General features: G+C 39.4%; 1 protein-coding gene across 1 annotated transcript in view; it reads right to left on the reverse strand.

Moving 5' to 3' along the window:
* The window catches only part of KCNH8 (potassium voltage-gated channel subfamily H member 8), a 240,191-nt gene that overhangs the window by 45,497 nt on the left and 178,598 nt on the right, over positions 1 to 16,096 (reverse strand). Inside the window, exon 10 of the mRNA XM_040481114.1 lies at positions 10,728 to 10,942. Coding sequence (XP_040337048.1) covers positions 10,728 to 10,942 — 215 coding nt within the window. The remainder of the gene's footprint in view (positions 1 to 10,727; positions 10,943 to 16,096) is intronic.

Raw genomic sequence — 16,096 nt, forward strand, 5'->3', positions numbered from 1 at the left:
TCCTCCATAACTGTGTGTATGTGCACATAAAGGAAGGATGGAGAACATTTTGTTTCAATTGCTAAGAAGGCCTCCAACTTTTTTTTTAACGTTTATTTATTTTTAGAGAGAGAGAGAATGAATGTGTGTGTGGGGTGGGGGGAGGGGAAAACAGAGAGAGGGAGCGAATCCCAAGCAGGCTCCACACCTCCATCAGTATAGAGTGTGATGTGGGGCTCAAACCCATGAACCAGAAGATCAAGACCTGAGTCAAATCAAGAGTCGGACACTCAATCGACTGAGCCACCCAGATGCCCAGCTAAGAAGGCGTCCAACTTCTTACAACAATGAAATGGAGTCTGAAAAGAGTTGAAAAACTATTCTGTACATCTGAAATGATAGTGCACGTCTGAAACTTCAGATTTACTTTCCAACATGGAACAAGGGAAGGATGAAGAATGATTATATGCAGAGAAGACTGAAAAGCATGTACTTGAATGGGAAGACATTCTCTCAGAGCTAGTTGGTGACCAGGGGGTTATTTAATAAATAGATGGATTTAGGAGCACATGACAGCACAAATACTAAGGGAAAGGACAAGTTGGATGGCCAAGCTACAATAGTTGTGCTGTCTTACTCATTCTCTTATTAATGAGAGATCTTTCCGGAAACAGGCACAGGGGGTTTTTGATGAGACATGACAAGTAATAGCATTAAGGTTAAGAAGATTAAAGTGAATGTTATTCTGGAAATTCAGGATAGCTTCTGCTGTAAGTCAGGGTGCCTAAAGGAGACCAACCCTTTTTTAGGAGAATTATGTTTTGATTTATGGTAGAGTGCTTTGGTGGACAAATGTACTAGGCTGGGATTCATAATACCAGAATTGGACTCAATTTTATACTGTTTGGTTCTTTTACAAATTCTGTAATCTCAGGCTGTGCACTGCTTGGATGCCCGGTTCCTTCATCTGTTAAGCAAGGATTCAGGGGTGATGCAAAGATTAAAATTTAAATTAAAGGAGGTATTGGAAACAAACTCCCTTGCTCATAATACATACTTAAAAAACATCAACATCTTTTCTTGGTCGGAAGATGTGCTACTAAATATGCAATTGACAAGAGAAATTAAAACCTGATGAGATACATTTTGATATTTTTACTGAATCTTATTTGAAACGCATACTCAGAATGGTTGAGGGAAGACTTCATCCCAAAGTAAGAGTCTACTTTGTGCAAAAGGGAATATTCTAATACATTTAGGTATACAATTCACTTAAGTTATATACCTAACCAATGACTAGATTTTTCGTTCTGTGAATGAATACATTTTCTTTTCCCCTCCCTTTAAGTCACTTGTCATCACAGGAAAAAATGGAGTTTTAATAGATGGTACTTAAGATCCCTTCCAATTCTAACATTTTATTGTTCTGTGGATATGGAAATATATATGAGTGGATGAATTAAATTCCAATAAGCATTCATCAAGCACATACTTTGTACCATGAGTTTTACAAGGAAAATAATTACAAAGATAAATAAACATAGTCATGGTTCAGAGAACTTATATGTATACAACTGAGTTCTCCACTTATAATTTGGTTGAATCCTTTAATGATTTATTTTGTAAAAGCTTTCTCATTAAAGTACAGCATATGGAAAGAACATGCACGAATAGAAAGTGTACCGTTCAAAGAATTATAGAAAAGTTCTGTGGCTCATTTTCTCTTCTGTGTAAATCTCATTTTCCTATGGAAACATGTTTCCCATGAATCCACCATTAATAAATAGAGCTGGCATTCACTGCTCATAGAATTAAGGGACAGAGGAAAAACATATCCTTTGTTTTGAAGGATCAGCTTACACTAAGTTTCCATTGGGTTTAGGCTTCAGGTGGTTTGGGACTGCAATTGCAGTGCCTGGCCTCCCTTGCTTCCTTGCTGAAGGACTCTGGGCCAGTTTCTACCTCTCTCGTCTTTAACTAGTCTTCTTATCTAGTACATGAACTCAGCAACTTATGTCCAAGAATTTTATGAGAGTAACGTAAGGCAATGTTCGTAAAGTGCTTAGCCTACAACTTGGTTCACAGGAGTGATTATGCCATCAGCAGTGTCAACATCAGCTTCACATCACAGAGCCTTGTCATGAGGGTGGGCTCTGTGACCACAGTCTACCGGAGAATTCAGGCGCAGACTCTGTACTTCCACAGATGGCTTAGACAACCTGCATTCAAAATGCAGTGCGGAATGGAGGATCCTGAGTAACAGTGGGGCAGGGTTGAGGATTCCTGGTGGATGCAGCCTAGGTAACTTTTCATTTTCAAGGAATGTGCAGAAGTTCAGTCCTGCCTCTGTGTGTGTGTGTGTGTGTGTGTGTGTGTGTGCATGTGCAAATCTGACACATTTTATTACAGGCTGAACATCTGCTGCTCCCTGCAGGATGGGAACAACCAAGGAAGTAGGGAAAGAAACACTTTTCTGTCTTGTTTATGGGATGGCAGGTGGCCTTTTTATCCTCTGACTTTCCCAACTCAGCTAACCCCTGCTTCCCCCAAAGAGCTTAAAAATCTAAATGCTCACTGTTCAACTTGCAAACACAAGTTGAAATACCCAGATGTCCTCAAACTGTGGTTGATCTCTTTACAGGGTATGCCTCATGCTGTTTGATTGACAAATGGCTACACAGGAGAGAATCCAGAGGAGATGAAACAAGAGCCCATTCAGCGTCCTTTAAAGCCTTTTGTGTGTTCTTTGCTTGTTTTTATTTTTAATTTATGTTTAAATAAGATTTAACTTCTAAGAAAATATTGCTGAGATATGTTTGTACAACCTATAATGATGTGATTACCCACAGTTCATACAATCACTGACTTTGCTTCATTTGTCCAACAACTACCTCTGGCCACCCCCCATTTTTCTGGATCCTTCTTATCTCAACTCTTCAGTCTATGGGTTGCCATGGAAAACACCATGTTACTTCAATGTGCTCTCCTTCCATCCCTGACGCCTCACGCAAATACTCCCACACACAATAACTGATGAAACCTGGGCAGGCACTTGACATGAGCTGAACCACTCATTCTTTTTTAGGAATCTAGCATCAACTAAGAGAGTCCCAGTTTAATCTGCTCCCCACTCAAATTGAAGAGTTGCTACCTGTGACCATTTCTTGCCATTTGGATAAAGAAAGAGGGCATGATGACTGAAGGAGAAAGAAATGGAGAGGAAAAGGAAAGTAAGAGATGTGGAGAAAATCATAATGTGATTATAAGAATTTCTGAGATCCAGATGTGTGTGCACATCTGTGTGTGTATGGGGGGGGGTGTGCAGGTATGTATGTATATTTTACTTAATCCCATTAGCTACTTGGAATACTTACAATAAATCTCTGCTTCTAGTGATTGATTCAAGTTGAGTTTTTATTGCCTACAGTCAATGTCCTTATTGTGAATTGCCCTAAAACTTGCCAGAATTCTCAGGCTGGCCCTTTTGCCAATGCCCCACACTAGCTCTGTCCTAAAATAAGAATTTAAAAAAGAATCAGTCTGTGGTTTGAGAAGAGGTAAGAATAACCTTTTTTCAGTTTTCATTTCTCTGAGGCAGGGGACTAGGCAGGAGAAATAGAACTTCAAGGTTGGAAAGGAATGTAAACTTGGAGTCCCGTGGAGTCCATTCCACCCTGAGATCTTTTGGGGGAAACAGATGGGGACAAGACTGATAATAATGGAGGGAACGAAGCAGTGAGCCTGGGTAATCACTTAAAAAGAAGACATCGGGTCTTTTTGCTGCAATCAGAGCAAGTAAGGTGTTCACTAAGTGCCATAAGTTCAACAGCAATCTTCATTTACTGAAAGCCATGAACATAAACACAATGTTGGGCTCTGGGGATACCACCCAAAACACAATCGTTTCCATCAAGGTAATATGTTTGCCACCAAAACTTTTGAATCCATTGGAAGAATGGTATGAGAAGAGTTTCAGAACACAGAAAACATTCTGGATGCAAGTAAAACTTCCAGGCCATTATTTACCGAGCTTTTCCTAGCATATCTGACACCATATCTTAAGCGCCATGAAAGTGTATGCTGGGTAACACACTTGGCTACAAGATATTTTTTGTTGGGAGAGTATTTTAAAATACACAACTGAGAAACAAAACATGTCTTGCTCCCAGGATCATAAGGAAAGCTGACACGATCAAATGACACGTGAGCCCTTCATTATACAATTTTCTAAGAACAATTATCTCAAAAAGGTGCAGAATTAATTATGTTCTCTTATTACACAAGACTGAGCTAGCAGATGCACACCTACACACAGGCTACTCTCGAGGAGCTAAGTAGCTGGGCTGTCAGATAGGATTTTTTAAATTATTACTATTCAGTAAATCATTTTTAAGAAAATTGCTTCCAAGCAGCCCAATCTTATTCCAGTCTGAAATGGGGACTAAATTTAAACCAACTCCCTCCTTTGGAAATAGCTCCTTTTTCAGTACAATCTCGAATTAAATTGTAATATAGTCACATAGGCGGCAAGAAAGAGATCCCAGACTCCACTTGAAAGATCTATTCAGGCTTGTTTGTATCTAAGGGAGGACGCACAGAGTCAAACCTCCTGGATGCAGTACAGCTTAATTACATACGAGATGGTCCAGTGGACACATCTCAATAATGCTTGGGAATTAGATGCTTTTTCCAATGTTATTTGTATTTAAGACAGGGGCTGTCTTCTGAGAACTTTAAACAAAATAAAGATTCACCTTGGCAGATGAAAGATGTGGGGTCCAGACCCAGATGGAAATATAAATTCACATTCAGATGCCACTGAAACTAACGCTAACTAAGGAACATGAGCTTTACTTGACCAGATTCCACCACACACATCAGAGACCCTCTACATCACAGTTTCCCATGAAGTGCAACAGATCCACGTGTTAGATTTTGATGAAGCATTTCATAAAATAGATGAGCTGCTTTACTAGACCCTGGCATTTTCCACGTGGAAATTCATTTCACTCAAAAAGTTTGTAGCTTCATTCCCCAGGCAATAAATGTGAGCTGAATAACAGTCCAGAGTGATTTAATGGTTAAAAGTATTGAGTCTCTACTTTCTGGGGGTATTAGTGTTATAACAGTCCACCTATTTGTACAGAAAATGCGCGTGTTAGCTTAGATTTGAAGGCAGATCCTTTTTCATTTAAATACAACTTACTATCCCAAACCCCACCTGGAGGATTACATTACCTATACTGCAAGGGTTTTGTTTTTCCTTGTTATTTGGCTTAAATTCGTCCTACGGCTTTTGAAAATCTCTTGCTTTGAACTTGGGGGAGGCGAAAAATTCCATTTCCAATTTACCTATTTCAATTTGTTCTTTTAAATCTTACTATTGATACTTCCTTCGGCTTTGTAACTTCTTAGAAATACAATTCTGAATTCCCTTAACTTTTTGTTCCGTTTTATTTTTTAAGTAAGCTCGAGGCCCAATGTGGGGCTTGAACTCATGGCCCTGAGATCAAGTCATATGGTCTACAGACTGAGCCAGCCAGGGGCCCCTCTTAACTTTTCATTTTAAATCCCATTTCCTGGCTACTTGGTTGATGCTTTTAGGACTTTATTCATTTTCTCAAAATTTCAAAGAAGTTCCAGGTCGCAAAGTAAACCTTTTGACGTTCATGCATTCAGTCATTGAATATATATTAAATGTTAATTCCACATTAGGCTCTGACTTAGGCACTGGAGATATAGAATAAAACAACGCCTGCATAAAGTAGACATTCTGGTAGGAAGAAGTGAACATGAACAAGAAAATATACATATTAAAATAACTTAAGATCTTGCTAACTACTATAAAAATGATAAACAAGATTCTGTGCCAGAGGATAACCTGGAGAGGCAAACTCCAGAGCAGGTGGTCGGTCAGGTAAGGCAAGAGGAATACCATTGCAGGAAGAAAGAACAAATGTAAAGGCCCCAAGAGGCAGGCAGGAGCCTGGCACATGAAAGGAAGGAAAAACAGGCCAGTTTGCTAGGGCTGGACACAAGATGCCATCGGATGAATCTGAAAGGCAGGCAAGTGCTGGAATGCCTAGAATCTTCAAAGTCATGGTGGGGAGCCTGGATTTTCTTAATAGTCCATGAGGATCCATTGAAATATTTTAAGCAATGGAACGACATGATCCAATTTATAATTTGAGAAGATTGCTTCTGTGGCCTTGAGGTGAGAGAGTGGTGAGGAAGTAAGAATGGATGCAAGAGAAACATTCATTATATCACTTCTCATTTATCATGGTCAGATATCCTTCCGCACCTACCATACCTACACACACACACACACACACACACACATGCCTGCAACCCCCAGGGATGGAAAGCTGACCCTTCCCTCAGCAGGAAACTTTTGGCTTAAATTCATTCCATTCTGTTTATTCCATTCCATTATGTTTATTTATATATGTCTTAACTATTGCCTATGACCACTCTGGAACTTCTGAAGCAAATTATGACTATATATGCATTTGTTTCACTTGAGGGTCACTTGAGACTTTGAAGTATTCTGTTTTATAACTACACTATTTAAGCATGGTTCTTGGTCTACACAGAGAGTATATGTCAGTTGTGGGGAACTAGGATGTTATAACGTTGAGGCTTGAGGCAGCTATGATAGGTCAGCACCTCAAACCACCCACGTATGATCCCATCAGAGTGGAAAGAAGCTGCTGAAAGTACATGCTCCTCACGGGCTCCCTTGTCTCCACCTCGGGAGCCTTCTCTGAACTCTGGGGTAACCTGTTGTGCTGCATGGGAGATGGGCATTCGAAGATCTTCACCTCGAGGTCACTGACCCTCAAGAAACTGGGGGAAATACCCCTTCCTAACGAGGCGGGAAGCCTGAAGGAAGAGACTTCATTTTTTTATGCTGATCAGATTACATGACAATAATGAAAAACTGAGGAAAAAACACACTGAAAACGTAATAGGTTTCATAACCAACGAGCCCCTCAGTAAGAAGGTATCATCCTTTTTCAACAACCACTGCGGTTTGTTGCTCCACAACCACAACGCCACCACCAAGTTCATGTGGACCATGTGAGAAGCACTTAGGTATTAGATATGTAGCCATCGAGCCCTGATTTTCGGTGCATTAGCGTGAGTAATTTTCGAAAGCACATATTTTAGATACACGTCTGTCATTTCATCACAAATTCAAAATTCTTATATTAAGGCACTAAATTTCACAACCAACAATACCTGAGTGTGCTAAAATCAATTTTATAGAGTTTACCGTGAGAAGCAGTAAAGCAAATTTCTCATAATCTGCATAGACAGGAATAACTAAATTAATCTCTGTACATATTGGAGCCATCCAGAAGATATAAATAAGGCAAATATAGAAAACACTGGGTGCATAAAATGCATAATTAGGACCAAACCATGCTAGTTAGCCTTTTCACAAACTTAGAGTATATTTTACAGATTTCAATTAATTTTACTATGAGAACTGGATGAGCGGTCATTCGAAAGTTACATCATTTATCATAGTTCTAGGAGTTATATCTTGCATCCATATCCCCTTCTAAATTTTGAATATTTCTTAAAATGCTTTTATGGCCTTTACTTCAAAGTGGGTTGACCATCAGTCTTCTCTTTACCCAGATGTTCCATGTCACCTAACAGGGTAGTAGGTACAGGGGCAAAAGGTGAACCCAGAAGGCGAAATCAGAAAGGTGACAGACAACCAAAGAGTGGGAGTTAAACTAATATGGATCAGCAATAACGGGGAATCTGGAGATGAAGAGAGAGCAAGAAGAGTGATGACAGCATCAAGAAAGGGCCGAAGGATATATAGACACATTACATTTGTATCGTTTGCATTTCCCTTCTGCAAATGTTCCTTCCTCTACAGCCCACTGGTCAACCTTCCACAGAGGCTTCAACCCACTAAAAATCCTGTGGGATTCGATATTTTTATTTGTGTGAACATGTAAGGAAAGGGGCTGGGTTTCACACTGGTCTGACAGCAGAGTTGCAAAGCAAAGCAAGGATCCAAAATCTTGGGTTACCATCAGAATACGAACTTGCCTAGAAGTTGTAGTATCTTTGGAAACAGCAGAAGACTTTTCCCCAGGGTATGGAATTATGGGGAAGGGTGGTCCAAATTTAACTAGCCTTCAGAAGGCATAGCATCCCAAAATCTATACAGAGAGAGAGAGACAGACAGACAGAGGGAAGTTTTGAGCGATAAATGATTAGGAAAAACAAAGCAATAAGGGTTTTGGAGGTAAGCTTCAGTTCCCCTTTGCCTTTAAAATGCAGCTGATAAGGGACCCTCTGAAAAGAAGCAATACTTATGACTTAACGAAATGGCTTATATTGAACTAACCCTCTAGTAAAAAGTAAAGCTGGACAAAATACACAAAACAACTGTTTGAAAGCACTGGAGAACAATCCGCTGAGGGAAGACTTGAAGGGTTGTGGTCCCTGAGAAAAGAGGAACACACAGGTGCATGCTCTGCATTTACCCAAGTATCTTCTTGAGAGAATTTGCTATTTCATTGTGAGGTGGAAGAGAGTAGAATAGAAAGGAGTGGTCTTACTGGCTAAGGAGACAGAGGATGGAGTTCAGGTGAACAAACCACCTGGGATTGGAGGTGTGAAATCCCAGAGAATAGGTAACTGCCTCAGTGTGGCCCTGGAGGCATGAGCCTAACATGAGCCTGCACAGGGCAGCGCTCCAGGAGACTCAGGACAAAACAGCAACCGGGAGGTTAATGGCAGAGTAGGGGTCTCGGCCACCACACAGTCTGGAGGAGAGGGAGGGTGGAGTTCAAGCCCCACCTGGGGAGGCGCTGGTAAACATCTAAGGCTTTTAGTTGAGATCCCGGAAAAACCATGTCTTAGAGCCCTGGAGGTTGGGTGAAGCTGAAACAGAGCAACCTAACAAGCCGAAGAGGAGCTCTGGACAGAATGGGAGTGGTTGGCTGGACCTTGCTCTGCCTGCCAGAAGAAAACCTAAGCCTGTTTGGAGGAAAATAGTAGGAACAATTTTCATAAGTGGCATCTATATTCAAACAAAAGTATGTCATCTGCTAAAAAGAAGGAACCGAATGACCACAACGAAACAAAACAACGCAAGAGAAAGAACAGTGCATGAAAATAATCCCAAAGGCAATTCAGGTATTGGAGTTCAAAAATCCCTATGATTACTGTTCCAGAAAATAGGGGAAAAAAGGAGAAAAAATTCAATCAAAGATATGGTATATGGATCTTTAAAAAGGAATCAAATAAAAGGAAGGCAGGGGTTGAGATCCAATATTTTCTACTTTACTATGCTGAGGCATGTTGGCTATTACTCTCTGCCCTCATTTATTCTTTCCTCTTCAATTGCTTCCTCTAGCACACCTCCACTTTTCAAAAATAGTTGTCACGTTAGGCTGTCGTAGCGACTACAAAAGACACCTGTTATTTTAAAAGTCCATCTGTTGAATTGGAAGATATGGAAGTGTCTTCAATAAGAGACAATATAACCAACAGTTAGTGTATAGAGTTTACAGTGACAGATATCTGTGCTCAGGCTCTGTCCCTACAAGTCCATGAGGTTATAAACATGTGACTTAGCCATTCTGAATCTGTTTTCTGCTCCATAAAAATTGATGGATACTTACCTCAAAAAGTCACCACAAGCACTAAATGAGAGGCTTTATCTAGGCAGAGTGCAGAGCACAAATAAGTTCCCCCCAAATATTGATACCTCCTTTGCTGTTTGCTACCGTTAACAGAGAGAAGCACACATTCAAAACCGGTTAATCTTGAACTTCGGAATGGTGTGCCATCTACATATTGACTGTCATTTGAGATCCTCAACCAAGATGAAGTAATACACAATTTGTATTCTTTCTCTGTCTTCCAAAGTGAGGAATATTAATGCCTAACAAAATGCCTGCACAATATGGGTTAGTCAAAACAATAGTTCCTCGGGAAAAAAAAAAAAGGAGTATTGCAAATATCTGGGACAAAACTCAAGGCAGCAGATTAAGCCTTTGTTGTTACAGAATGCTATGCATGCTCTGGCTTGCCTTTCAATAATCATTCCTATTAAATCATTTGTGTCTCTGACACATCTAATGAAGTCATGTTCGTGATCAGCTTAATCACAGGATGTAGCATAGTACCTATTTTGTTAGGAAAGCTGTTTGTATAAACTGAAACATGCAGCAAATACATAATTTCATAAAATACTCATTATGCTTTCAGTGTGACAATCTTTGGCTTGAATCCTTTTATGCATATTTAGTCATTTTAAGATAGACTGTTTTGGGTACTGGTTAACAAAAAGATTATTTTTGACCAAACTCCATAACAAGCAAGTGGAACGGTAAACAATTACTAACATAGCAAACCCTGAGCCATTTTTCTAGCTGAATCTTGACATTCGGGAGAAATCACACATCGGTAGGTAGCTAAATCTTATGTATCACTGAAACGGATTCTAGTTAGAAGCATGTGAAAATAAACAGGAAAGACGCTGAATTAAGGGAGGTCATCTACAAATAATACTTTCCTAGAGCATTGATAACAAACTGCAGGCTTGACTTCTGGCTAATGATTTCATTGTTCGACTAGTGGTCGAATAATCATACTTTATTCATTCAGAGACTTTTACAAGTGAAGTCATGACATATGCTTTTTACTGTTATAAATGATCTCCAGGCTCCATGTTTTAGGTCTTGGCACTAATTAGAAGTGAGACTTACATCACTCTCGTGACCTTCTCGAAGGTTGTATGTGAGGTCATGCTGAATATCTTCCACGAATTTGTGAGCATATTCTGGGTAAAGGTCTAGCACTTCAAAGAGTCCTTTGAGGATGATGCACTGAAGATCACAGTAGGTTAAAGCCTTCACATCTGCGTTGGTCTTGATCACTTGGTCCTTAATTGATAGATTTGCTCCAATTAAGTCTCCTTTCCCTTGAAACAGTGAAAAAAGAGACAGGTTAATTTTAAAGAAAAGCAAGCTGAGACTGGCGACCTCATCTGACTTACAGGCATCACTTGGCTGAGATGACACCACAAGGGAAACCGAAACCTTCATCTCCGCGGTGTTGCGATTCGGGGCCTGGTAATTCTTTGCGGTCGGGGGTTTTCTGCACAGTAGAATGTTTAGCAGCAGCTCATATCCCCGACCCCCAGTGGTGACAACCCAAAACACCTTCAGATATTGCCAAATGTCCCCTGGCAGGCAAAACTGTTCCCAGCGAGAACAGTAGTCAAGGGGGTAAGGGCTAGGAGAGCCAGACTTAGGAACTGTTAGGTCACAGATGGGCTCCAGACAGTCCCTCAGCATCCCATAATTGACTTTAGACAGAGAAGTTGACATCTGTGTCACAGTTGCCTCAACTCTTCAAGGGACATAGTAATGGCTCTGATTTTTTTGAGTGCAAAAAGGCTCGAAACGAGACCATCGAACGTATATTACTACTAATTTTCATTCTAACACAGTAAGGTGGGATTCATCATCAGCTTTCTAACATACTCAGGTTGTTTCATCTACCTCTAAACATGTCTACAAGACAGGAGGGCGAGGAAGGTGAGCGTGCCCTGCCTCCCTCTGCTCAGAACTGGGAGGCAGACATCAAGTATTGCGCGTCATGGACGGTGAAATCTACTACATAAAAATGTGAAACATAAGCTGCAGTTCTAATACTCTGTGACAGCGCGAAAGCCCAATTTTCCCATCAAAAAAGAAAGCGAATAAATAAAAGCTATGAGCTTTTCGCTTGTGCCACTGCAGGGAGAGAGACGTATCACCATTTGGTGGCCTGTGCCCACCCCACACCCAGCACCCCTGATGCTCTGCGTGTAACACCTCAGCCTATCAGTCTTTGGCTGGATTCACCTGCCTGGAACTAGCTGGCTTCCTTGCGTTTATGATTAGATAATATTGGCCAATGTATTTGAATCTTTAAAATCTTTCAACTGATTTGAATCAGTTTCGCTTAGCAGGAAGGTGAGCATAAATGTAAAGAGCTAACAAAAAAACCCTGATTACAGCTTCAGATTTTAGACACAGCCATTATCAGCATCCCTGTGAGAAACATGAAAGAAAATCCATTCAGTTCTCACACAAACTTAGGTTAAATGCTGAAATAATATGACCTAAGTTCACAGAGGATACTGGCATTAGATTCATGGCTACAACTTAGGAGTTTCTTTGCTTTGTCCTTCTGCATGGGCTTTAAATTTCATTATTTTTTTTAATGGCCGCCTGCTCCATTTCAGAGGGAATCAACAACCAACAACTGATCGACAGAAAAACCACCAAGCAAATAGTATCTTTGGAATGGTATACAACAAATTGCCCTGTCCTCCATTCAATTAAGTTTTTAACTTCTACATTTTCATTCCTTTATCGTGCCCAGCATTTCAGGAAGCAAAGCCTCTGACTTGTATCAGACTTCAACAAAATTCTGTTTTATTGAATTTCACAGGAAAAGAAACATGCCAAATTAACCATGAACACCTGAAATGTTCATAAATATGTAACAGATAAGAATTGAACATCTGGAAATTATTGGATTACATCTAAATATTATCTCTGAATTAACATTAAATTTAAACTTTGAAATTGAGCCTAGTTGGCCAAAGAAAAAACAGGGCTAAAATCTATACTTACAGATGCTAAGGGAGTAAACAGCCACATGGTGCTAGAGAAGTCAAGTTGCATTTAAATGTTGTCACCAATAACGCTAACCTCGGAAATTGTTTCTTACATATTTTATTAGAAATCTAAATTAGTGCTCGAAAACTCAAAGTTGGGCACAGATGTAAATATATAGCCCAGATGCTCTGAATACAGCAAATTTTGAAATTTGTATATCTCAGGAGAATTTATCACGATGCAGTGTCTTGCCACAAAGAAGATTTACATTTTTCTGTGAAGCAACTGCTGTTTGGAGTGACTTTATTTATTTAAACATTAAAAAAAATGTTTATTTATTTTTGAGAGCGAGAGATAGAGTGCTAGTGGGAAAGGGAAAGAGAGAGAGGGAGACACAGAATCCGAAGCAGGCTCCGGGCCCTGAGCTGTCGGCACAGAGCCTGACACGGGGCTAGAGCTCGCGAACCACGACAGCGTGACCTGAGACAAAGACGCTTCACTGACTGAGCCACCCAGAAACCCCTACAATGACTTGAGAGTTATCAGACTTTCCTACCTAGGGTGACTGTAGCATGGCTATTTAAGCCACAATGACCCCAGCTATAAAACACCACCAACATCTTGCCAAACTTGGCATCCTAGAAAGAATTCCAGTTTATTTATTCATTGAGTGAATATTTATGAAACACTGACATGTGTTGTGGACACTGTTGAGCCCTGGCAAGGTGAGCACTGGTAAATTACAACATGGTTTGCATCCTTGCTGATTGTACGGTCTTATGAATTTCTCACTACCGTGCATTAGGACCTTCATCTAAGTTGCCTAATTACTCTAAGTCCTGGTATCCTTATTTCTAAAAGAAGAGCAAGATCTCTATGGTCCCTTACTACTTCCATTTTTCAGAATTCTATTATTGATATTTGCTAGCCAGTTATTCTTCCACAGGGGGTAGGGGTAGCTGATGAGATGTATCTGCAAACTGTCCAGGTTAGAGCAATAACATGTTTAATTATAATTAGGCAGACTAACACCATCCGTGAAGAACACATTTATCAGTGCTTTGTCATTTTCTTTTAAACAACAATGAAGAAATTGCTGGAAAAACACAATTACCAGGACATGAAATGAAGGTGTGCAAAGCAAACAATTTCTACCCCCATAACAAATCTTTGCCTCTAAGTCAACTGCCTCCCCAGGCATCAGATTAAGAAATGCCTTCATGTATTGATTGGACAACTGAGGTGCTTGAATAAGTTATGGCTTGACAGCTGTTTGGTGATACTTCCTCCCTACAACATTATATATTAATTCATTTTGTTGGCAGAGTGAACATGTATTAAATATCTACAGATCAAATGTGAAGCCATGTGCTTAAGTGTATCAAAGTCAGTATTGATTTTAATTGGCCCTATAAGACAATATTACCACAGGGAAAGTAAAATACTCAATCTCCACCGAAATAATGTTAATCACAGGGATAAAATATTAATAATTCGTTATCCTTGTTTGGGTTTAGTCCCAATACCACACAGGAGTATTTAGAATGGTCATGTGGCAATTTGCACTTAAATCATTTTTGATGTTGTGGAAATGAATATGTGAAAATGCTAATCATGAAAATCATAATTTATGGAGGAAATCGGGGCCAAGAGCAAAAGGCAACGGATTAAATCTTTCAGCTGTGAGTAGAATGTTTTAAATAAGAAAATCCAGTTGAATTATGTATTACAAACAATGTTAATTACCTAGAAGCCATCAAATTTGTACCTATTATGTTCTAATGTTATGGCGGTTGCCTTCATATTCCATTCCTAGTATCGTTGCTAGTTACCAAATGTAAAAATTCAGCACAATTATGGGGAAAAACCACCTCATATGTATTTAAACATCATGCATTATTTTGGCTTACAAGCATATGAAGCCATATAGTTCTGGAAAATAACTATATGCCCTTTTAAAAGCAGGCTATGTCAATAGGCAGGCTACAAAACTTACATAGTCCTAAGAAAGCCCATGGAAAGGTATGTTATGATTAAAGTTAAGTTTTTGAAGCAAATTCAGAAATAATTATCAATTGTAATTTAGAGCCATGAAATAATAGGATGATTGGCCTTTAACTTCACAGAGTTGAGAGTGAGCAGGAATGTTAAGTCTCTTCTTAAAAACACACAAACACAGAGAGCCTCACTCTAACACTGATGATGAACTGGCCAAGTTGAAAATAAACCCCGTCGCTCTTCTGTCAGTACTTTTCTGTTCAGGAGAAAAACATAAGAGGGTGAGTCAAGAGTTGAGCCAAAGCTCTGAAAGGCAAGCCCTACCTTTTCCCTGGTACATGGCCGACTGAGTAAACATGAAGCAATGGGAAGCACCTGTTTATTTCACTATTCCCTAGCCTCCACTCTTCACCTTTAATTGGAGATAATCACAACAACCTAACGGGGCAGTAGGATTTAAATTGGATAATGGATATAAAACACCCGGCTCATATTAGGGAGTCTCTAAATTTTAGTTCTCCTTTCCTTTTCCAAAGTATAATCTGTCTTGAAGCTTACAAACTAGAATCCAGTGATGGCAGGCTTATAGGGATGAGATAGAAAAATAGGCATTGCTTAGACGTGGAAAAGAGCGCCGGAGATAGAGTCAAAAAACCTAGGTTAGCTTTGACTTTGGAAAAAACAGAAAACACCACTCTTATCTGTCTCTTTGTGTTAGGAAGGCTTAAGCAAGACCCGATATGTAAAAATATGTTATAAACGGTTAAGTTGTTTCTAAATCTTAGCTCTTGAATATGTTAAATATAAATTAGCCCCTTTTTATGAACACAAATTCTAAACAGTGGCGTACTACATTGGTGTTCAAAATATATTTAGATCACAACCTGATACGTTCGTAAGCCCCAATAAATATTTGAATAAACAAAAAACGAGTGATTTTAAAAGAAGTACACATAAAATTGTGGGTAGGAATTTTTCTATATTCACTCTACATGACACCTTTTGTCAGCTGACCTTTATATTTCAATGAACACCAATTAGGTCTTAAAAGTTGGGAGTCAGTTTTGTGGTACAAAATCTTCACAAACTCTCTTGTGAATTTTCTTTGAGGAAGTTAAAAAAAATAAAAAAGAGGCCTATGGCCACCTTGACAGTATTGGGTTAGTGACTGCAATGAGACCTCATCTTCAGTGCATGATCACTTTTGTGTTATTTCTAGCACAGATGGAGCCATTTTCATGTTCTTCTCTGACTTTGTTCTCCACAAAAATACAAAAATGCCCCTTTAAAATTGACCAGCTATTTCACTAAGAGGCAGCAGGCATCACGACTAATAATCTGGCTTTAGGAATCAGAAAGAACTGTGTTCATTTTCTTATGTTATTTGGGACAAATTAAGTTAACATACTATTTAGTCATTTGTAAAATGGGGTTAATGTTCATTCTGCTGGATTTAAACAAATTTT

This window comes from Herpailurus yagouaroundi, unplaced genomic scaffold (genome assembly GCF_014898765.1).
Source record: "Herpailurus yagouaroundi ecotype Mexico unplaced genomic scaffold, PumYag 159, whole genome shotgun sequence".
In the NCBI taxonomy this organism is placed as follows: domain Eukaryota; kingdom Metazoa; phylum Chordata; class Mammalia; order Carnivora; family Felidae; genus Herpailurus; species Herpailurus yagouaroundi.